The 24,243-nt window shown below is 39.7% G+C and overlaps 1 protein-coding gene across 5 annotated transcripts in view; it reads right to left on the bottom strand.

Annotated features, from left to right (window-relative positions):
- Positions 1-24,243, bottom strand: part of UBR3 (ubiquitin protein ligase E3 component n-recognin 3) — a 126,140-nt gene that overhangs the window by 23,564 nt on the left and 78,333 nt on the right. For 3 of the 5 annotated variants that reach the window (XR_006100867.1, XM_042441436.1, XM_042441414.1), the window contains 4 exons: positions 22,780-22,890; positions 18,517-18,729; positions 17,534-17,670; positions 5,691-5,776 (listed from right to left, as the gene is read on the bottom strand). Coding sequence is in view for 4 of the 5 variants with exons in the window: in XM_042441436.1 (XP_042297370.1) it covers positions 5,691-5,776; positions 17,534-17,670; positions 18,517-18,729; positions 22,780-22,890 (547 nt within the window). In the remaining variant the exon portion in view is untranslated. The remainder of the gene's footprint in view (positions 1-5,690; positions 5,777-17,533; positions 17,671-18,516; positions 18,730-22,779; positions 22,891-24,243) is intronic. The other 2 variants (XM_042441445.1, XM_042441429.1) reach the window with 1 other exon arrangement.

The following is a 24,243-nucleotide window of genomic DNA, read 5'->3' on the forward strand; positions in this document are numbered from 1 at the left end:
GTCCAAGGTTGCAGGAATAATCTATCTTGACACCACTTTAACTGCCATGGCGCAATGGTATGGAATTCTGGGATTTGTAGCTTTGTGAGATATTTAACCTTCTCCCTCAGAGAGCTCTGGTGCCACATTAGTAAGGAGATAAACGCCTCATGGTTTGAGATGGTAAACCTTTTATTCAGTTTGTTTTGTAAATGTCCAACATGTTTCAGCCTTAATGAGAAAAGGCCAAAATGCACTTGACATTGAAAAATAGTGAATAAACAGTTGGCCATCTCAGAGCACTTGGTGCTTGTCTCCTCACTGTTTTCTGCATTTCAATGTGCTTTTCAGCAATCTCTCTTCACTGTCATATTAAACTAAACCACAGGATTCCATAGCAGTGAGCCATGGCAGTTAAAGTGGTGACAAAGTGCATTATTTCTGCAGTGCAGCCTAAGTGATGGCATCACACAGATCACAAGATCCAGACCTTTAGGAATTTAACAAGCTTGATATAATTCCATTGCCCATATTGATGGGAAAATAGCCCATCTGCTCTCCTCATGGAGACCTCCATTTGATCAAAGAGCCTTCCATCAACAAAGAACACTACCCTTAGTTCTCATTCAGACATAATGCTAGAACATGGTTCAGTATAACATGTATAAATCTTAGACATTCTGCAGTCATTCTGGCCTGGTACAGATGGACCCTGAATGATGCCCTCGTCAAATGCTAGGGTTGCCTCTGGGTGGAGCACCCACACACCCCATAACCCTAGCATGTAACTAGGGCATCATCCTTGCGCTAGCGCCCAAATGAAGCAGTGCAGCAGCGATGTGTTTGCACTGCCGCAGACTGCTTACGGCAGTGCAAAAAAGAGCCGCTTTTTAGCACTCCTTTTTTTGCTGCGCAGAAGCACCACACCATTTGGTTGCTGCGGTGCTGCTGCGCAGCAACGAAAAGCAGCCCCAGCCCACCCTTTTGGGCCCTTCTGTACCGGGCCATAGTAATGTAGTCATATATTTCTTCAGCATATTGTTTCCACTGGTTTTTATTTGTACCAGCCATACAATGAATTCCCCTGCTGGTCATATAGTATCACTACTTTTAGTGTATAAAAGTACACCAAAAAAGTATTTCCCTTTGATTTCTCAGATCTTGTGAAAGAGATATCTTGTTCTTCCTTTATGTTGTCATCTTCTTTTTCTCTACATTGATTATTACAGTATTTCTCTTTGTTGCCCCACACAAGTTGCTGAATCGTTGCATTCAAAGTTCTGACCCTATTTTTGTTACATTTTACTTTTGCTTCGCATCTGCCCTTAACTACTTGAAGAGTATCATCTGTCATACATTGTGCTTCTCTTTCCTTTTGGCTGCAGCTAATCTGTTTTTGCATTCCTCCCTGACAATGTCCCTGGTTTCAGTCCAGAGTACTTCTGGTCCCTGGTCCATTAGGCTTAATAGTGCAAATCTATTTTTCACATTACTTTGCTTCATTTCCTGATTCTAGGTCAAATTTTCCTATAATCATTGATTCTGTTCCATTTCCTATTTTTGCATTCCAATAACCTATGTTTAACAAGAAGTCACATGCTAGGGTGCATCAAGAAAAGTATAGTGTCTAGATCAAGAGAAGTAATAGTGTCACTATATTCTGCTCTGGTCAGGCCCCACCTGGAATATTGTGTCCAGTTCTGGGCACCACAACTCAAAAAAGGACATAGAGAAACTGGAGCATGTCCAAAGGAGGGCGACTAAAATGGTGAAGGGTCTGGAAACCATGTCCTTTGAGGAACAACTTAGGGAGCTGGGGATGTTTAGCCTGGAGAAAAGAAGGTTAAGAGGTGATATGCTAGCCCTGTTTAAATGTTTGAAGGGATGTCATACTGAGGAGGGAGCAGGCTTGTTTTCTGCTACTCCAGAGAACAGGAACCAGAACAAGTAAGTGCTGTTCAACAGTGGAACACACTCCCTCGGAGTGTGGTGGAGTTTCCTTCTTTGGAGTTCTTTAAGCAGAGGCTGGATGGCCATCTGTCGGGGATGCTTTGATTGAGATTTCCTGCATGGCAGGGGGTTGGACTGGATGGTTCTTGTGGTCTCTTCCAACTCTACGATTCTATGATTCTAAGTGCATGATCAATTTCCTCCTGGACTCCAGCACAAATCTTTCAATTTTTTCTTTTTCTGCCTCTGTTGTTGGAACATAAACTTGGATTCTGTTATATTAATGGTTTTTCTCTGGTCTTATTTATATTATTCAATCAGATTTTGTCTTATATCTTTTGAATGCTTTTGCTACATCTCTCCTCATTAATGCCACCCCATTTCTTCAGATTTTCATTTCCTAAGTAAAGCACAGTGACTCAAAATGTCCCTTTCCTGTCTACTTTAATTCCCTCACCCCAGGTACTGCAATATTTATATGTTCCATTTCTTCTTTTACTATGTCTAGCTTCCTGATTCATGCTTCTCACACTCTATGTTCCTATAATACATGTTGTGCAGCTTCAGACTTTCTTTTCATATCTCTGATCATATCAACAGATCAATGTACTTTTGCCTTGAGTCTAGTTACATCACTGATACAGCACTACTGAATAGTTGTCCTCTGCTATATTCCAGTAACTCACTGACTGCCTTGCAACCTGAAAGTCTTGTCTTCTGGCACTATATGCTGTTTCATTTGGAGTTGTCTCATCATAGGGTTTTCATAGTAAAAGACATTCAAAAGGGGTTTGCTGTGCCTCCTTCTGTGCATTATTATTATTATCAAGTATTAACTATGATGCCACTGTCATTTGTCTGAGAGATCTTCCACCAGTCTCTCTCTCTCTCTCTCTCTCTCTCACACACACACACACACACACACACACACACCACTAACTGATGTTGCCCAGGAGTTATTTGGCATATCAGGGCTATTTTAAGCTACACTGGTATCTCTGGATGAGCAAAACAAATGCAATTAACCTCTAGCTTCAATGCTTGCTGTACCAACAAGGTACATGGTTACAAATGAAGTTCAGAGAAGCCTTTTTCAGCTTACATAACAGCTATTTTCCCCAAAGTTATCTGTAAATAATACTAAGGCTGCGTTTTTATCTTTAGCTCTTTTAATTTTTGCAAGGCTCCTTCAGTCCCAGGGCTTAGAAAAGTCAGGATATAAATTATTAAAATCAATAATAATAATAATAATAACAATAGGCATGTATTTATTCGCACTGTTATTGAGGCAGATGTTCAGGCCTATGGAACTTTATCGCCGGGATTCCATATAACAAGAACTACTTGAGAACAACCATCTTTATGCTATCCCCCTTATTCAATCACTGGTGCTAACAAATTGTAACTTTTTTATTTGAGGGCCACAAATAATTAATGAGTAGAAAAAACAAATACGTGTTCTCGCAGCACATCAGCAATAAGAAACATTGCATTTGCAAGACCTACTCTAAAGAAAACAATAGACTGATTACTTTAGCCCTACATTGCCATTCAGAGTAAGTCTGACAGCCCTAAGGGCCATCTATAACAAAGGCAGGATACAAACCGCTGCTTTGCGGTGGTCTGCCGCCGCCGCCGCCGGTTAGTCCGCGGGGGAGCCGGAGCCTCCACACGGCGCGGCTCCCGTGCAGACCGAAAAAGAAGCTCCAAAATGGAGCTTCTTTTAGAGTCGCGTTTGCGACGTAGCGAGGCGCCAGGGGCGCACTCGCTACGTCACAAAGGACGTGACGCGTACGGACGCTCAGCGTCCGATACACAAAGATGGCGCCGGCCATGTAGAAGGGCCGGCGCCATCTTGTACGAATGGAGTCCGTATTAGGCCCAGGGGCATCTAGAAGAGACGCCCCTTTTTTAAAATGGGACGTCCTCCGGACGTCCCAAATGCCGGTTTGTAACCGGCCAATGGAACGGTTATTTGGATGTGTGTGGGGAGAATCTTCTGTAATTATTGCAAAACAAAAATAATTTCTTTAATGAGAACTTGGTGCTGATTTTTGCTACTGGAAAAAAACAAAAGGGCTCAAACAGTGTCTCCATATAGCCAGCATGGTATAGTGGTTTGAGAATTGGACTACACTTTGGAGATTAGGGTTCAAAACCCCACTCAACCATGGAAAACCACTAAGTGACCTTGAGCAAATCACAATCTCTTGGCCTCTGAGGAAGGCAAAGGGAAACCACCTCTGAACAAATCCTGCCAAGAAAATTCCATGATAGGTTCACCTTACAGCTGCCATAAGTCAAAAACAACTTGAAGGCACACAACAACAACTGTAACCAGACCCATTTTTTCCAAGAAATGGTGTAATTTACTGAAGCTGTCCACATGAGTGGCTGAGATAGTGACACTTTTTCTTTCAGTTTACAAAAATTTTGTTTCATACATTACGTTACACTAAAATAAAATAATGTGCATAAAATTACCTTCAGGCAATGTGTATAAGGTGTATATGAAACATAAATGAATTTCATATTTATACTTGGGTCCCATCTCCAAGATATCTTATTGTGTACATGCAAATATTCCAAAATTACTCTGAGTGAATTCGAAAAACTCCTAAATCCAAGACACTTCTGGTCCCAATCACTTCAGATAAAGGAGACTTGTCCTATATTCTCTTTCTCCTACTTCCCTGATAACATATCTTCTGAAGATTACATACAATTTGGACATTAATGTTCTATATGATGTATGTAGTTACTACAAATATCTGAAATTTTAAGTTGTAAAAGCAGGAATGAGATTTGTGCAGGCCTCCAATTGTTTTGAACTGCAGCTCCCATAATCCCTCAATGTTAGCTGTGCTTTATAAGGCTCCTGGAGTTGCAGTTCAACAACATCTGGCGTGCCAAACAAGTCCCACCCCTGTTGAAAAAGGAGTAACTTAAATGTTTAGACTTGGCTCTTGGTTCTTCTGTATCAGCCATCAGCAAGGGTGGTTACATTCATCATTCCTAATTTTCCTTCACAGTGCACACCTACTCCCTTAGTGTAGTCTACTAAACAGCACTTGACCTGTTTGTTCCCACATCTTCATTGACACGTGCTGAGTAATAGCTCACTTTGGACACTATATTCTGCGTTTGATCTAAACAAACTTTACAACTGTTTTAAAACAAATGCAGAACTCAATCACAAGAGAGTACTTCATTACCTAAATTGAAAGGAATGATTGAAAGAATTACTAGAGATAAGATCTATAAAGCTTTAAAATTTTATATATAAACTTAACAAGATAAGTGGCAGAATATAACCAACTATGAACTGCTTGCTTTAAATGTACCTCAGCAAAAGGGAAGGGAAGGCAAGCAAGCAAAAAAGCATCTCCTATCCAGTGCCCCAAAGCTTCCCTAGTTTTCCTTTGCCTGCCCTACAGACCAATTTCATCACTATCTGTGCTGAATAATATTTTTTGTGTGGGAGACTGACTATTCTAGTTTCTTATACTTGAACCTTATACTGAACAACTTTCTTGTCCAAAATAAAAATCACAGACTCCAAATCAGAAACAAATTACTTGCAATTCTTAAAAGTTAAAGAACTGTTGGGGAAAACTAGGAATCAGTATATTTTCTAATCAAAATGTTTTAAACTTGACTTTGGAAGTCAGTCAGAGGACCTCAATATTTAAAAATACTTTAAAAATATTTTCAACTTGACCTTATTTGAGTCAGATTACAATAAGATATAAAATACATACTTAGACATGATCTCTTTCCAGCTGTGCTTGCACCTCCTAGACACAGATTGCCTCCACGGTGAACCAGTTCAAGTTCCAAGTTTGTCCTAAGTTTAAAAAAAAAGGAATAGTCTCTATATAAATTATCTACAAGTTCTAAAGAAACAGTATAGTTCCTGCAGGTTTACTTTAGATAACCTTAGTTAGGTCTGTTGCATTGTTTACATTTCTTTTATTTTTTAAAAAGAAAAACCTATGTCAACAAGCAAATTGAGTGATGGTGTAGGGGGGGGGGGGAGTTCATTTTATACAATGCCTAATGCAAAAATAGTTCAATTTCATCTAGTAGCAGAAAAATGTATGCAAATTTCAAAAGGTATTTTACTATGAAGCTTCAGTATGTACTGCTGAGAATATTCAACTTAGAATGTTGAACGTTCACCTGACCTTTCCCATGAAGAGAATTTTCTTTTAAAAAAAGGTGCACAATATCTCTCAGTATTTCCAATGCCATGTGATTTTAAACTATCTGTATTTTCCATGATAGCTGGAAAACTTTGCAGATACACCAGTATTTTAATATAATAATACATGGTACAGCCTAGCTGATTTGTTATGTTTTCTGTCAAAATGAGAGCCCACAACCTATCACCTGAATGGACACTTTAGGTGTGCTAAATTAAGCCATTAAATTGTGGCATAAGGTGGACTATACTAGTCGGAAGAACGCAGAGAACTTGGAAGAATTTCAATCAAAATACAGTATTTTGTGAAGATTTCAGCTGCATCAGTCAGAAGAGGGCTCTCTTTGTATAGAATGTTTGTTAAATATATTCACAAATTACTAAAATAGTAACATTTCAAAATATTAATATCCCTAAGTTTGCAGCTTATGTCGCCAATTTTTGAAGGAATACTTTAATCCTCCCCTACTTCAGGAAAAAGCAATTTAACACTGATAATGTTCAGGCTCTGAGCTCCATCTGGTTGCTGCTGATAAGACTATCCATGTGACAAGGGAATTTTCCACTCTTCAGGCGATTTGCAGTGTTCACTGAACTTCTAAAAACCCACCAGCAAAGAAGCTAAAACACAGACTTTATATTACTGGACAGAATAGGAAATGCAGACCACATGTTTGTTCACCAATTTTAGTAAGACCAATATTTATTTCCACCAATTTAAAGCATTTATACCCTACTCCACACCTGGAAAGTATTCCTGAGCAGTTCACATCACAATAAAAACAAATCAGTCTTTAAAAAGACATGACACAAGGAGGAAAAAGGCACACAAGAAAATTTGGGCAGTAATTCTTAATGTTGTGTGGTTCTATAACAAGTGGTTGTAATGAAGTTGGACACTGTGGGTCTTTTGGACATAAGCTGGAATGGGAACAGATCCAAGCCCAAAAGAGCTAGTCTCTCAGCTAAGCTAATCAAGTGGAAGGCTAAGGCTGACTCCTGTCAGTGTTTTCACAGGCACCATTCAAAGAACTCAGCCATTCTTCTCAACAGGAAACTACATGATAATCTCACTTGTTCTGTTAAGAACGGCTATTTCTCAACAGCTCCTGCTAACAATCTGATTGAAGAACACCGTGACTTCCAATGAAAGGAGAAACTTTCTAAGCAATATGATGCTGGGAGAAAATGTGCTTTTTGAAAAGACTTCCAGTTTATTACAGTTGCAGCTATGCTCCCACTGGAGGAGAGAAACAATGGTGAACTGTTACCAGCATTAATCTATTCCAGTACAGCTCTTTTACATGGATTATTTAGGTTCTACTGGTCATTATCCCCAAGTGGTCTTGTGTACAGATATCATTGAAATAAGAGCTCTGTTTTGTCTGTGCATATTTGGTAAAACCACGGATAAAAATGTCAACAACACGGACAGGAATCAAACAAACCTCTTATTGGACAGCAACTCCCACATTCCTTGCTGTTGGGAGTGCAGGCTAGACCTGCTGGGAGAGGGGATGGGAACTGCAGTCCAACATTTAGAGGACCACATGATTCCTAGCCTAGTCTAGCCTAGTCTAGGATAAAATCAACGTTACAGACAAGAGCAGTCATCAGAAGGTGCTTTCACAAACAAGTCATCAAAATAAGGTGACGGAGCTGTCTGTAAACTGTGCCTACACATTCAAATGTCAGTATTACAGCAACATATGGATCCCTAATGTGTTATCTCAGCGATCAATGAGAATAAGGGAGAGCAACCCCCTCCTTGTAGATCACATGTCAGGGTAGCCTGTTCTGACCTTAGCTCTTGGAGGGAGAGCTCCTGCCCACAAAGAAGTGGTAGCAGAGGCATCGAACGGTTGATGGGCCAGCAGGGTTGATCCAGTGTTGGTCTGACTGGACTATGTACACAACATCAGAGCATCACATTGGACTTGGCCAGGTGCACGTGGTCGCCATCATGGCTAGCCTGGGGCCAGTCTGGGACATAAAGCTTTGGAAAGGCCCTGGATTAAGCAGCCAATGTAGATGCAACCTTACTAAGGACAAGCCTGGATGTAATTATAGTTTCAAATTCTGACATACCGTATATACTTGACTATAAGTCGAGAAATTTCTGCCTACTTAGGGTGCCAGGGGCTAGGCTTACCTCTACCACGAGGAAGTCTTTTTCCATTGCAGCCCCGGCCCTTTGGAACACGCTGCCCACAGAGCTCCGCTCAGCCACCTCCCTGGCCCAATTTAGAAAGGGTTTAAAAACCTTTCTATTTAAGACCGCATTCCCCCAATTAGAGTCCTAGTAGGCCTCCCCTCCTTCGTATTCCGCAAGAGGACTGGCTAACGGGGCTTTTATCCTGTCTTATTATATTATATGTGTATTTAATTTTTGATGTTTTTATTGTAATATGTGTTGTTTATTGTGATGTAAACCGCCCTGATCTCTGGAAGGGCGGTATATAAATAAAAATTTTATTTTATTTATTTATTTTAAAATGGTGTCCAAAATCGCGGGTCAACTTATCTACGGGGCAATGGGGTACTTTAACCAAGCCTCTCCCCAGCCGGGCTACCTCTGCAAGAGATAGCCCAGCTGGGGAGATGCTGGCAAGGGTGCCCGATTTCCCCGCAGCCCCCGCTAGCCTCGATGCCCAGCGAGGAAGACGATCGCACGCCCTGCAGCCTCTCCTCCGCCAGGCTTTCCCCAGAGAAGGGGCCTGGCTGAGGAGATGCTGGGGAGGGCGATCGCCTTCCCAGAAGCCTCCCTTCGGCGAGGCCCCTTCCTTTGGGAAGGAGCCCGGCCGAGGGGACGCTGGGGAGGGCGATCGCCTTCCCCAGAAGCCTCCCTTCGTCGAGGCCCCTTCCCTGGGGAAGGAGCCCGGCCGAGGGGACGCTGGGGAGGGCGATCGCCTTCCCCAAAGCCTCCCTTTGGTGAGGCCCTTTCCTCAGTGAAGGGGCCTGGCTGAGGAGATGCTGGGGAGGGTGCGCGATCGCCCAAAAGCCTCTCCCTTGCTGGGCTTCTTTTGCGAGGAAAGCCCAGTCAGGGAGACGCTGAGGAGAGCGCACCCTCGACCTATCCACGAGTCATATGAAAATCCATATTTTTGGCCCCAAAAGTTGACCTCAACTTATACATGAGGTCAACTTGTACATGAGTATATACGGTGTTTCCTAGCATATGACCACTGGTCAGAAACAGATAGGAAAGTGCTGGCAAAACAAGCAATGACTCACATGCTGCTACTGATGGGAAGACTGTCATCACTATATGTAGCCATGGAGCAGGAATGAGCACTTTAAAGTACCAAGAAGGTTCATGCTGGGATGGCAGGAGGAGCAATTCACCATGATTGGGTTTATCCCCACGTGCCAACCTGACCAGGCAGGAGTCCATGTTCTTTTTCGATTTTTTCCACTAATACTCCCCGCCTTCTCTGTCTGCTTAATTATCTAGTCCTGCCTACTACTCCCCCTCTTCTTTTTGTTGATATTATTCCTATGAAGAGAGGGTGTGGATCGCTCTTCCAGTCATCCTAGAATGAACCTTCTCAGTACCACCTCTCATTCTCAGGATGGCACAGAGAAGCAATCCACCACAACTGGGATTTACCCAAGCTCCCAACATAAGGTGGTATATTTATGTTTCTAAACCCCTACCTGCAGTACTGTTCTCCCAAATGCAGCCCATGCTGATCTATATTTAAGACAACCTTTAGGCCACCTCACTGCGAGTGCATCTACATCTTCTACACTGATGTTTCTATCTATAGAATAAAATGTTTTTAATCTGTAGTTATTGCAAATGTGAATAGATCCAACTGAAAAGGCCCTAACAAATTGTTTAAATCTTGGAATACTTCCATATTCAGTGTCCTCTCCCCTAGGTTTACTGTGTTCTGGGTCAGATAATCTGCCTGTACATTTAATTTTCCTATCAAATAAACTGCCAATATCAAACAAAGATGTATCTCCACCACCTGGACAGCTTTTTTGACTCTGTAATTAATGGTATGGAGCACCACCAAGCTTGATTGTTGACTTAAGACCATACAGATATGTTGTCTCTTTAAATCTGTAAATGGCATCCCTACACCAAATTCACAAATTTGATTAGTGTTAGCTTCACTGCCTTCAGTTCCAAATAATTTATATTGTCCCTCCTGTCTGCTGCATGACAGAATCCTTGGGTTGAGGGTGTTCGCAGTGAGCCTATCAACCTGTTAGGCTCACATCAGTTGCTCTAAATTTGATTCAGAATCTGCAAAGGAACGCCCTTGTCCAAAATTCTTGTCTATTTGCCACCATCTCAACTCCTTTCTCAGGTGAAAAGATATTTTCACTCCCTAGTGTTTCCTTCTTCTGACTGCTTGCTGATATGGGATCAAAAGTCTTTATAGACCTCTGGAATGGAATCTTCCACCAGATTATAACTGTATCATCAATATCAACAGTTCCAAAATTCTAGCTAGTAACAATGAATCTGCTGATTTTGAAGACATTACCCTAGATATTTCTTGTTTTTATCTTCAACTTCCTCTTCTGCAAAAGGTTCATGCAACCTCATTTGGTATCTATAATTGCTTCTAGTTGGGTCAACGTATTTGTTGGAATTAAACACCTTTCCTTTTAATTTATTAGAAAAAAGTAATGTTCCAAAGAATGAACTGTCAATTTTAGATCTGCCAAAACCTTCCTTTTTTAATTTGTTTTCAACAATATGTACCCCTTTCTGTCTCAGAAAGGCCACCAAGGATATTAACACTTTTGTGAACACTCTCAGTGCTGATGTTAGGCCTAATGGCAGTGCCTTGAACTGGTAGTGTTTTTCTTGATAGTTGAATCTCAGATATCTTCTATTCACTATTGTCACAGAAACATGGAAATATGTTTCCTTTAAACCTATAGAGACCATCAGATCCCCCTTCTTCAAGTCGTCTCTTACTGTTTATAATGTCTCCATTTTGAATTTCATGTACCTCACATAAATACTGAAGCTTTAAAACTGGACAATATGTTCTGTGGCTTTTGGGCACAGTAAAGAAGATAGAGTAAACCTTGGTGTACCTCTGATCCACTGGAACCTCCGCTATTGCCCCTATATCTAATAGGTGTTGAATTTCTGCTATCACTATTCCTTGTTTGACAAGATCTCTTTCCACTGGAGAAGATATCTGCTCTTCAGTTTTCTCTTGAATAAGATTTTGTAACCAGATGTTTCTAATTAGTTCACCTGTTGATCTGTTATAATTTCTGACCACAGATGTCTGAAAAGCAGTAATCTTCCTTTCATCAATATTGTGTTCCACCTCATTTAGAGGAAGATCCACTTCTTCTTCCCTGATTCTGCCTGGATGGGAACTTTTGCTTTCCATAACTTGTTCTTGGTCTATACTACGGTTTTTTTTCCTATTCTATAATTTCTCTGCTAACAATTCCTCTTCCTCCACAAAAGGAATTATAATTAGTGAATCATCCTCTGTAATAATATCTCTCCAATTGTTTCTTTTGTAAAGTTGTCATAACCTGCTTTTTCCTATTAAAAACTTGTCTAAGGTCTCATCACCAAATAACAGTCTTCCCTTAAAGAGAACAAAAGCTAAAATATTTCTAGATTTCTGGTCGCCTCCTAATGACATAACCACAATGATCTTCTACTAATGAACAATTATTTTATGCTCTGGCAGCAAACACAGTAGAATCATGTTCAATATGTGCCACATACTGCAGAACTCTCTTCACTCTGTCTAATGCCTTGTACAGCAAACTCAAACTCAAATCCTGTGATTCTTCAGTTTCCTGGATTCACAGCACTGCAGCTGGAGAAAACACTGATGCTGCTACTGATGATCTTATTGCTGAAGCCAATGCTCTGTGTACCTTCCTCGCTGCTGTTATCTGCCCATCTCTTATCCATTTCCTTTAATATTGTGTCACCTTCATGTGGAACAATAGCACCAGAAATCAATGTTACTATTGGACCATATTTTTAGTATCTAAAAATGTTTTCCATTCCATCTCAATTCTTGAAACATCTTGAGATACTGGTTTTCTAATTATTGATGCTATCTTAGTGCGTGTATGCATGCATATGGGGAAAGAGACTCTCATTGATGCTTTTTGCTTCATCGTTTCAGCTTTCATTTTAGCCAGACATGCGACTGGGAGATGGACTCTTAAACAAACAGCAATATCAATCCATCACCCAGGACTCTTTCTGCTTGGCTCTAGAGAGAAATAAACTTCTCTCCACACCACATGGGGAAATCTGAAAGAGCTGCCATCACATTACCGTAGTGACCCATAAATAAGTCGACCTGGGATTTTGGGGTCAATTTTTGGACATAAATTTTAGACTTATAGATGAGTTATAAGGTCAAATTCACTTAAATTAAATTTGTCTGAGAATCAACTGTATTTAAATTCATTTGATTTCCCTCTCTTTATTGCTTCATTTCTGATTGAATATTATTTTCTACAAACATAGTATCATTGCTTACTGCCTCTGTAATTGTTATAAAATCAGGAAATGCTTCATGTAACCTATTCCTTTTAGTATCTTTTCTCCTTCTAATATCCCACTGTATTAATAATAATAGTAACAATAAATAATTTATTTGTATCCCGCCCAATCAACGAGTAATCCGGGTGGCTAACAATAGTGGAAGTACAATAAAAAATACAATAAAAACAAACAAATCCCTTCCCAGCCCCCCAACCATATAAAGCAGACAATAACAATAAACAATATCAATACAGTGGCAATCAATATTAAACTCCGATCCCACTGTATTAAACTCTCCTATCACCTCATTGTTGGTCTTGGGGGACTGTCCCTGCTTATTCTTTCTAATTGACTTCCACTCACATTTGGCACTCGTGAAAACATTGTTTGCAGAAAAACCATAAATTCCAGAGTCATGTGCTTCTCTGGCCAATACCCAGCATGTCGTTGAATTGGTTTTTCCATCTCCATGTTATCTCAGCATGCATCAACTGTTGCTGCCACTGCTGTTACCAAATTTGTCCTTACTGCTTGGATAATACTCCTCTCTGCCTTGCTATAGCCGGTTCCTGCAGATGCTGCCATTGCTGAAGCCAAGCTTGCCAGTACTTTGGAGTTACATCCTACCCAGCCTCTATCCTCCACTGCAGCATCAGGTGGTAGGAACTGTCTCTAGGAAAGTGTACCTTAAAATGGTGCTTGGAACCTAAACTCTGAGAACTCATTGCTAATTCAGTATTTCTCTGGCTTTCTCAGGTATGCCAATACTGTTTTAACACTGCAGTCTACATTCTTTCTCTCTCTCTCTCTCTCTCTCTCTCTCTCTCTTTTGCTTTCAAATTCATACCTTCTGCCTCCTCAGGTTTCAAGCCACACTTCTGCTTGGTCTCATTCCTGTTTTAAAATCATTACTGAATTTTAATTTCCCTTGCCTCACTCTTGCTGGAGGTCAGAAATATTTTCTGCAGTACCTCCTTCCAATCATCTGCAGAAACTTGCTGGACAGTGACAATATTTTTCTTTTTATTCATTGTTTCCATTCACCTCTAATTTCTGCAATACTGAGTTCTTTTTGTGTTTTGTTTCCACTAACTTTGGAGCTCAACAGACGGGCAAAAAGGGATGGCGAGATGCCGCCCTTTTCTGCCCCAGAAGCAGGCTGCGGCAACCACATGCCATGATGACACCCCGCATGCGTCGTTGCTGTTCGGACCTGGTGCATGAGGCATGTCATCAGCGCATGCGTCGTTTGGACACATGTGCACTAAGATGGCCCCCAATGATAGGGCTCAGGAGAGCGAGGAAGTTCAGCTCTCTCGAGCCATCATTTCAGCCCCAGGCCAGTGCATTGTGTCAGCCTATACTGGGCCTTTATCTTTCCTTCTGAACTTTTCTCTTTCTTCTCCTCTTGTATTCTTTTCTCCATCTTTTAGCCTATTTTAAACCACCAACTGTAATTTTCTAGAAAAGAGTTATCATACACCAGATTGGCAAGGCAGAAAAATAAAAATCGACAGAGAAGGGGGAGCCTTAACAGAAGAAACAGAAAAAAAAAACCATTGGCTCCTGCTTGGTCAGAGTGACATGCATGGATAAACCCAAACATGGTGGATTGCTCTTCTGTACTATCTTGAGAAGGATGATAGTCACCTCTACCTGGCAAGACTTTAAAGGTCCTACTTTGATCAATGTGTTTTTATATCAAAAATAACTTTGAAAGTTATTTCAACTAAATTCTTCTCCAATGCTGATAAAGGGTGTTTCTGTATAGCGGACTGCTTTTCCTCTGTAAAAAGTTATCCACTACTTGATTTTCAGATCTCTCAGGGTCCTATGATGCTGTGATAAAGTCAAATGTCCTCAAATCTCTTCTTACGAAAAAAACCACTTTAGAAATAAGTAACAAGAGGTTTGAGGACTGGAACAGAAGATTTCAGGCCTGGAGTACACATTTTCCAACTAACCAATTACTCAGATTTTTATAAAGGTCAAGTTACTGACTCATTCATCAAGCTGGAAAGACATCACTACTCTTCTATATAGCTTCACTGGTTTAGTCACAACAGAATTGCTTCCTGAAGGTTCAAGAAAAGGTTGCTCAGCCTACTGAAACATTCACATGAACTAATAACTTCAACGTACTAAGCCAAAAGTGTGTGTGTGTACAGAGTGGCTTTAAGAAATCTAGATTCACCTTCAAAGCAGCTAGTGATGAGCAGAAAACTCTCTATCTCAAAAGATGCTGCAAAAGAGTAATCCAATAATCTATAGAAAGTGGATGCATATGTACTGAAAACTTTTTATATATTAAATAAATAAATAACCCCTCTGATCAGGGAGGAAGGGCAGGCAACAGCCTGACTTTTGAGCATTAAGTATGGAGCAAAGTCCCTGTTTTAAGGGAAAAGAAAGTAAAAAGCAACATTACAGGGAGACTATATTAGCGACTAGTAATATTATACAAAAATGAACTGTAAAAGAAATGAAAACTCAGGGTAACCACCGGGTCATTACGAGCAAGTTTCTCTCCTCCTTCAATGTCTACCCTTTGCCAAAATGGCAATCTGAGAGGACAGCAGAGAAAGCCTTCATAGTTATCTGCTGTGAAGTCTTTGGAGTATGCTTGGAATCTCCACAGTCAACATGGCCTCTGGGAATTGTTTTATTTTTTAAATTTTTCCCAGTAAACTAGTCATTTTAAAAAAAGACCAGACTTGCCAGAGTCAGTACTGAAAACATCAGAAATTCGTGCTCAGTAAGGAACAAATGAAAAGATGTCTGCTTATGGAAAGTGTACAGTGGGACTTCAGTATCTATGGGGGATCCATTCCAGAACCCTTCCATGGCCAAATGGATACCAAGATCTGCAGATGCTCAAGTTTTGTTGTCCCCAATGACAGCACGTGCATGTGGCTGCAGCCCCCATTGTCCCCAATGGCAATGTGTGTATAGGACTGAACCACCCCTGGAGACAACAGGGGCTGTTCCTAATTGCAGCGCAGCTATGTGCACACACCACCACTGGGCAAAATACAGGCTTGCCATCCGCAGATGCTTGAATCCGTGGCAAATCCATGGATGCCGAGGTCCCACTGTATCCTTTTATTCTTCCTTGTCAGATTGTTCAGGGAATGAGTATGACTGCATGCACTATTTTTTAATTTGATTTATGTCCTGTTTTTTCTCCTAATACAGATCAAAATCAACTTAAGTATAAAACAAAATAGCCAAATAGCCACTAAATTAAGGACATAGAACATATAAATACCCTGAAGGCACCAGATCCCATTTGATCTTGGAAGCTAAGCAGGGTCAGCCTTAGTTAGGAGTTGGATAGGAGACTGCCAATGAATACCAGGTTCTGTTGGCTATATGTCAGAAAAAGGAACTGGTAAAACAACCTCTGAATATTCTTTTCTTAAGGAAACTATTAAATTTTGGGGGTCATTATAAGTCAACAGGCAATTTGAAGGCACAAATGCACACCTATTTTTAAAAAAGCACATATTTTTTTAAACCTGGCTTATAAGGGCACAGGTATTTCCATCCATAACCCCAATTCCACAATTATTCTCCTTTCATTTTTTTTAAAAAACCTAAGTACAAAATATTTTCTGTTATGCTAAACAATATGTGGGGTGTTATAGACCCATGTTCTGAAGCACCCACCCCTCTGCATTGGAAACCAAACCTTAGTTATGTAAGTATGCATGCTACAAAAGCTGTGTTTATGTATCTCTCATGCTCTGATAAGTAAAAACAGCTTTTCTGCTTTAACATCAAAATTAACAAGTAAAGATTGAGTCTCTGTCATCTAGAATTCCAAAATTCAAAATACCCCCCAAACCAAACCTTCTTTCATGGGTGGCTGAGAAGGTGACACCTTTGCTTTCTGATGGTTCAGTGTATACAAACTTTGTTTCATGCACAAAATTATTTGAAATATTGTATAAAATTACCTTCTGGCTATGTGAGTAAGGAACATAAATGAATTTTGTGTTTAGACTTGAGTCTCACCTCCAAAATATCTCACTATGTGCATATATGCAAATACAGGCATTCCAAAATCTAAATAAATAAATAAATAAATAATCCAAAATCCAAAGTTCAAGCCTTTCAGACAAGGGAGTCTCAACTTGTATCCATTTTTAAATGTAGGTTTCAGCACTGGATTGCAATGTAATGTGGCGTGTATCTCACGCACAGGAATCAAATAGCTTACTGCAAATACAAGAGCTCTGATCCAAACCTGAGTCTCTAAACTGAGAAGGGCTGCCACTCTTCCCTCCAAGGAAAGAGCCAGTTCTATCTTTTTTCTGGATGTAGCACTCCATTCAGTGGCACCACTGAGGGAGTATGGGGTGTGCGGACCACACCAAGTGACACCCTGAAGAGTAGTGACACCTGATGGGGCCCTCCTCCCCCTTTGGGGCAGAAGAGGGTGAATGTGCAACCTTCCTGGCTGCTCTGTCCCCCAGCTTCCTCCCCAAGGAAAAAGCCCGGGACCAGAGGAGCAGGACAGCTGCACGTTGTGGCAAAGCCTCAAGGGTCAGAATGCCCTTCTGGCTGCTGCTGCCACTTCCACCCTCCTGGCACCCCTGTACTCCAGGTGATACCCAGTATGCGACGCCACTAACACCATTAACAAGAATGGAAAAGCCTTTTCAAATGAAACTCCATATTCAAATTGGAGTTCCTGGGGTGGCCTGGATATCAAGAGCACAGTCTAACATAGAATATGAAGTAATGTGATCCTCTGAATAGTAGCATCAGATGTCTTGCCTTTAAAATCCAACTACACAAGGGAATTCAGCTAAGTTAGCAACTACGATATTCATCTGACTGTAAAAAAGGCAGAAACAAACAGAAAGGATGTGTGATATAGATATCTTACCCACCTGGCTACAGAATACATGAAAAGAAAATCATTGTCTGGTGATCCAGGAGACTTGCTGTAGTCGGTGTACTTCTTCTGAGTAGTACTTTTTATATCCTTCATGACAGACTCCATCTCTTTACTTAAATTGGTTTCTGACTATATATATATAAAAAAAAGATTTTATAAATGTCTAGTTTGGTTTAGCTTCAGTAAGAGATGACTACAAAATAAGAAGTGTATAAAGCAAAAATTACTTTTACTAATTATATTAAAGCCATTTAGGACAAGATAAAATATTAATAGAATTATGTACAATTTTTAATAAAATATTATACAACTCTAAAATGAAAGACACAAATTTAAAGATACCAATCTTTTGTAAAGCAAAGGACTATTTTAACAAACTTATAAGCACAAGCTACCATTCCTACAATAAACCCTTACAGGAGTAACCTCCATCAAATTCAATGGGACTTACTCCTTTGTAAGCATGTATAGGATTGCAGCCTAGACCTTGTAATTTAACTATATTATTTTAAATGTCACTGTTATACTTCAAAATATATAATTAATAAGAAAAAATCACAATAAAATGATTAATTTGCATTCTTAAATATTTTCTTGATTGGTATATTTGAAATGGCTTCCCAGTTACAGGTAACTGACACTTTATAGCATAAATAAATTATGAGTTCCAAGAAATATAGTTCAGTTCTATGTGAAGCAAGAAACTGCAAAGTATGAATTTAATGTCCAATAAATATACATAGTGAAATGTATGAGATAAATGCTCACATAATCATACCCAATTTTATAGGTGTTAAAATGTTAATGTAATTTAAACTCTTAAGTATTTAACAGGGGAAAAGAGAGAGAACATTCAATTTTTAAATTCTATAAAATAGAAATGAGTCATGGAGATGAGAGTGTGGCAAAGATAAAGAGAATGAAAAAAGGAGGTGGAAAGACTGAAACAAATTAACAAGGATCTTTCTGCCTTACACTGATGCTTACTGGGAAAGTTCCCAGCTGCTCTTGAAGCTCTTCCACCTCCTTTATGAGATCTTGCATACTCTTGTTACTGTGACACTGCCAAAGGGTTCTCTCCACATTGTTGCCAGGATAACAAGGAAGGACGCTGTTAGCAAACTGCCTACAAAGAGGACAAGTAAATTCTCCTTTTTCCACAGAAAACCCCTGGAGGACCTGGTCATTCTAAAAGAAAAAGAAATCCAAGTGATTTCAGAAGCAACAAATAATCATTAGTTCCATAAATTCCAGATACTGCCAAGTCAGAAATAAAAGAAAAGCTGACTGCTATATGTTACAAAAGCAGACTGCACATTAATTACAAATAAGGGATTATTTTGAAACTGAACAAAATATGTAGCACTCTCCTACTGAAGTTGTCAACCATTTAGATTATGAGGGAACTATATATATAAAATTGAAAGAAACTTTTTCCTCCATTTGTATCCCACTCTTCTTAGCACTCAAAGCAGTATCTTTAACTTCAAACCCCTCTGAGATACTAGCTTGTCCAAAGAACCATCCAGTGAGCCTCACCGCTGGTCTACCATGTCTAAACTTAATCCTCCAGCCACTTGCCCAGCACACCTGGTTTAGGGTGGAGTATATTAACAGCATACACTTGTTCTACAAACGTTTTCACTGCAACTACATATTGTGACTACATGGTTGGGGATGCAGAGAAGGACCAAAAGGAAGAGACACTATGGGCTGAAACAGACAGGACCTGAAAGAGCCGCCACAGCTTTTCACCACTCCTGTGGTATATAAACACCACACTGCCAGAGCGCCAAAAAGCTGCCCCCATGTGGGCGGTTGGGCAGCGTCGGGGCATGCATTGTGCATATGCCACGTTCCCACACCACCAAGTCTGCATCGGCCCTATGAATTCCTGCATTTGTTGATTCTACTCTGCATATTACAAATAAATATGGCCAACACTGTCCTTTTTTTGGTTCTCTCATGTGCTTTTACAGTTTTTTTAAGTGAGCTATTCTTTTAATATGAATAACTGTTTATTCATCTTTAATTATAGCTTTAACATTTTTCTTTAACAGTCATCCAGGTAGGTTTTTTAAAATACATTTATGACTTAATCTGAGTTTTTTTTTTTTTTTGTTTTTTGTTTTTTGTTATTTATGAATTTCATTGTACAGTGCACCCATGTAGTACGCATGGAAAAAGCAATGGCGCATGTGCTCATGGGACATGCAACATAACACGCCACAGGCTCATGCCCCATTATTTTCAACGAACGCAAGCATACACACTTTTCTCCTTATGCAGTGTGGGGGTGGGTCCAGAACAGATCACTCATGTAAAGGAAGGGTCCACTGTACTGCACAATATAAAAATTCCCCATGAACACAAGCATATCTGTGAGTGTAGAATCAAAGATATTCCACAATATGAAGAGGAACATTTATTATGAGTAGCTATCTCTTTTCTTTTCTTTTCTTTTCTTAGGAAAAACTTGTAACAAACAGAATTTTTGCATCTTAAAAGTATTACCATATTTTTTCACACACCTACATACCCCACAACTGCATGTAGCAGATAATCAAAACATGGAGTGTTAACTATTTTTCAAGTGACAATGTCATAAAATGTCTGGTTGTTTTATATGAATTCTGTCTAGGTATTATTCCAGACAATGTCCCATCTCTGGAGTCGAAGGCTTTCATGACCAGCATCCATAGCTTTTCGTGGGTTTTTTGGGCTATGTGGCCATGTTCTAGAAGAGTTTCTTCCTGACGTTTCACCAAAATCTGTGGCTGGCATCTTCAGAGAATGCTTGCCTGGAAAGGAGTTGGGTATGTATATATTGTGTGACCCTGGGAAGGCAGGAGTGATTTGCATGTGTATTGTTCTGTTGCTAATGTCTCATCGGCCTGAATAAGATTTATGCTTGTTGTGAGCCGTCTTGTGGGCCAGTTTCAGGTTAAATGTGGGATATAAATACAATCGAATCAAAAATTTTAAAGAATTGTTTTTCTGAAAGAAACCCAGCATTAAAAAAACAAACCAACAGCCATCCAAGAATAGCTAATGAGAGTCTGTACAATTAAACCGGTAGACAAAGAAATGGTTAAATGCCTCTTCAACCTGTTCCTCTCACCACAAATGTTCCTTTTCCTGGACTTTTCATTAGTATTATGAGGCAAACAAGAAGTTGGCAAGTCTGTGTTTTTTCATCAACTAGATAATTAGAGGGCATAATATTCAGAAGACTAAACACAAACATGCTTTTGGGACTGGATTGTTACAAGAATAGTTGTTAATTTCCCTTTTACCTGCATCTGGATTATGTGCAGTTCTCTATAGACACTGCAACACCAATCTTTCAGAAACAGAAAACTGAAACACCATGTTTTTATTTCAAGCATCTAAAACAGCATCAACATAAAACTTTCTGGGCAGAAAGTTCCCTAATTCTTTTCCCATCACTTTTACAGAAAAAGCAGACATTTTATACAACAGTGTACATTGCATTCATTGCCATGGAGGGCAATATCTCAGTTAAAACATGATGGTGAAATGCAAGAAACAACATGCTCTTGACTATAGCTCCTATGTTTTCTGTTTCACTGCCATGGAAGTCATTCCAGTCCGTTTTCAAGGAACAAACATAGAGGCAGTGAGTGCACATTCAGTATAAGAGGAACGAAACAAAACAATTATTTCGCAGGAACTAAATGTTTATTTATTATGAATATTTATTCATAAAGGTCACTTGATCTTACCAAGCCACTTCATTAACAGTTGAATAGCAAGATAAACTTTTCAAAAAGGTTGATCACCTGTGTCACTCCTGAACTGCCACTGAGTGGTGTCAGAAGCAAACAACTTCAATTTAAGAACACAGAATATTTTAATGTGTTAAATGAAGCCAGAAGAGCAGTCATCTAAGATGAAAGGTGGGCATTCACTTGCCTCTCCCTTGATTCTGCTAATTCACCCATATTATCTAATCAGAACTTAATGAACATCAGCAAATTGAACACTAAATTCTGAATCGATGTGTAAGACATTCTTTTATTTCTTTATGTAACAGATCTTCCATATATTATTTCTTCATGTGTATCTATATGATAACGCAGTGTACGTGTGAACCATTGTCCCATTTTTGCTCATCAACACACAGTTTGTATGAATAAGCATATCACACAGTCCATCACACAAAATCAAAAAGGTTTCCTTTTTAAACATTGGTATCTGCAAATTGAAATAGGGATTAGAAGAATGGAAATATAGATCTGTCAACTAGTGTATAAACAGAGGAGGGGTCCTGCCTTCAGCTTTGCTTTGTGGATTTATAGGAAATACTTGTTCACAAGGACTGAAACAGAATGCCTTTTTTTTCTTCTTCTTGCATGCCTTCAAGTCATTTCTGACTTATGACAACTTTAGGGTGAACCTATCATGGGGTTTTCATGGCAAGATTTTTCAGAGGGGGTTTGTCTTTCTCTGAGGGTGAGAGAGTGTGACTTGTCCAAGGTCACCCAGTGAGTTTCCATGGCTGAGCAAGGATTCGAACCTCAGTCTCTAGAGTCATAATCCAGTGCTTAAACCACTATACCACACTGGGTCTAGAAATTAAAGGGATTCAAACCTACTACCTCCAATTCCTTACATAATTTCACTGGTAGTCTTAACCTGCAGTTAACAGGATACTAGAGTAGATGAACTCTCACTCTTATCTAACGTGGATCTTCTCTCAGGCTAATAATCTCTTTATTAAAAAAACTAAGTAAACTATGTTACCAGGCACATTTGTTCAAATTAACATACCAGATCAACATGTTACCATACAACGTACCATCTCCTCTTCAATGTCTTGCTAACAGACCTGTGGTACTGCAATGCCCACCCATGTTCAATTAAAGTTTGAAACCATCTATCAATGAAAACTGAACAAGACCATTTCTTTTTTGTATTTTCAGAGTCAGTCTTACACTGTAATAATTTTCCAGCCAGTCTCATATTGCAATAACTATGGTATCTCTAATTTTCTTGCAGTAAATTTGGATTATATAAATTTTCATTCATCAGGATAAGTATTAGTGAGCACTGGGAAAAGCACACCAAAATATTTTAAAAGATGGCTTTCCCCTTTTGTTCTTTAAAAAAAACTCTTATTAGCATATAAAAGGTAATTAGTGGATTCCACTAATGTCTGCAGCAAAACCTACAGTAAACAAAAGGTTAATAACAGAAAAATCCATTTTGACTTACACGCAATGACTCCATGTAGGATTTGTGACAATCTATGTGTAATGTATGCCCACAGGTTTGTACATACACACCTCCTTCCCAGCCAATTGATACTGATTGCAGACAGGAACTCTAAAAAGCAACAAGAAAAAGAAGAAGAATTTGTTTGTTTACCCTTTTTAAATACATACACTGCTTTAGCTATATAAAATAGATTTAGGGTCAAAACACATGCAGAAATAATCCAGTTTGACATTGCTTTAACTGCTCTGGCTCAATACTAGTGAATTCTAGGAACTGTAGTTTTGTGAGACATTTAGCCTTTTCTATTAGAGAGCTCTGGTGCCACCACACACTACAATTCCCAGATTCCCTAGCACTGAGCTAGGACAGTTAAACCAGTATCAAACTGGATTATTTCTGCAATGTTTTGGCGCTGACTTGCCCAAGGTCACCCAATGAGTTTCCATGGCTGAGCAAGGAATAAACATGGATAGTACAGTCCTCCCTCCATTTTCACGAATTTCAAGTCCATGATCTTGGTTCTTCGCGGACTAGCAAGCGGGGAGGATTAAAACGGTATGCACACAGCCATTCAAGCCAATCGGGCAGAGGGGGTTTGCCCTTGCCATCCATTGAAGCTGAGAGAGTATGACTTGTGTGTGTGTGTGTCTTCAAAACATGTCTGACTTATGGTGCCCCCTAAGGTGAAACTATCATAGAGTGTGCTTGGCAAATTTTGTCAGAGGAGGGTTTGCTATTACCAGCCTGAAGCTGAGAGTGTGCCTTGGGAGTGAAACTATAACAGGGCATGCTTCGTCAGAGGGGGCTGTCCATTGCCATCCTCTGAGGCTGAGAAAGTGTGACTTGTGTGTGTGGTGCCTTATGGCAACTCTAAGGTGAAACTATCACACAGTTTTCTTGGCAAGTTTTCTTGGGGGGGTGCTATTGCTAGCCCGAGGCTGAGAGAGTGTGTCTTGGGTTTTTTCTGGCCCCGAAAGTCCACCCCACCCTCACCCCCCAGCGTGGGAACACCACTGAGTTTGGGCACTCGGTCTCTAAAAGGTTCATCATCACTGATCTAGTAAAAACATCTGATGCAACTAATGTTTGATAAGGACTAGGCATTAAAACTGAAACAATGTTATTTTATAAGTAATCTAGTTTCCCAAAAAGGACTCCAAATAGATGGACTCCCAAAAGGTCTTCATTATGTATGAAAACATCAAGATGGAACAGGCCATTCATCATATGATAATCTGACAAGCTTGCCATGACAAAAATATTACAAGAAGTACTATACTGTATAAGTATTGCAATGAGTACAAAAGAAGACTGTATATACTCATGTATACTAAGTCTAGAAATTTTAATCAAAAAATTGACTAAAAAACTGAGTTGACTTATCCATGGGTCAACTTAAGTACTGTACTCTCTCTCTCTCTCTCTCTCTGTGTGTGTGTGTGTGTGTGTGTGTGTGTGTGT

This window comes from Sceloporus undulatus, chromosome 1 (genome assembly GCF_019175285.1).
Source record: "Sceloporus undulatus isolate JIND9_A2432 ecotype Alabama chromosome 1, SceUnd_v1.1, whole genome shotgun sequence".
Classification (NCBI taxonomy): domain Eukaryota; kingdom Metazoa; phylum Chordata; class Lepidosauria; order Squamata; family Phrynosomatidae; genus Sceloporus; species Sceloporus undulatus.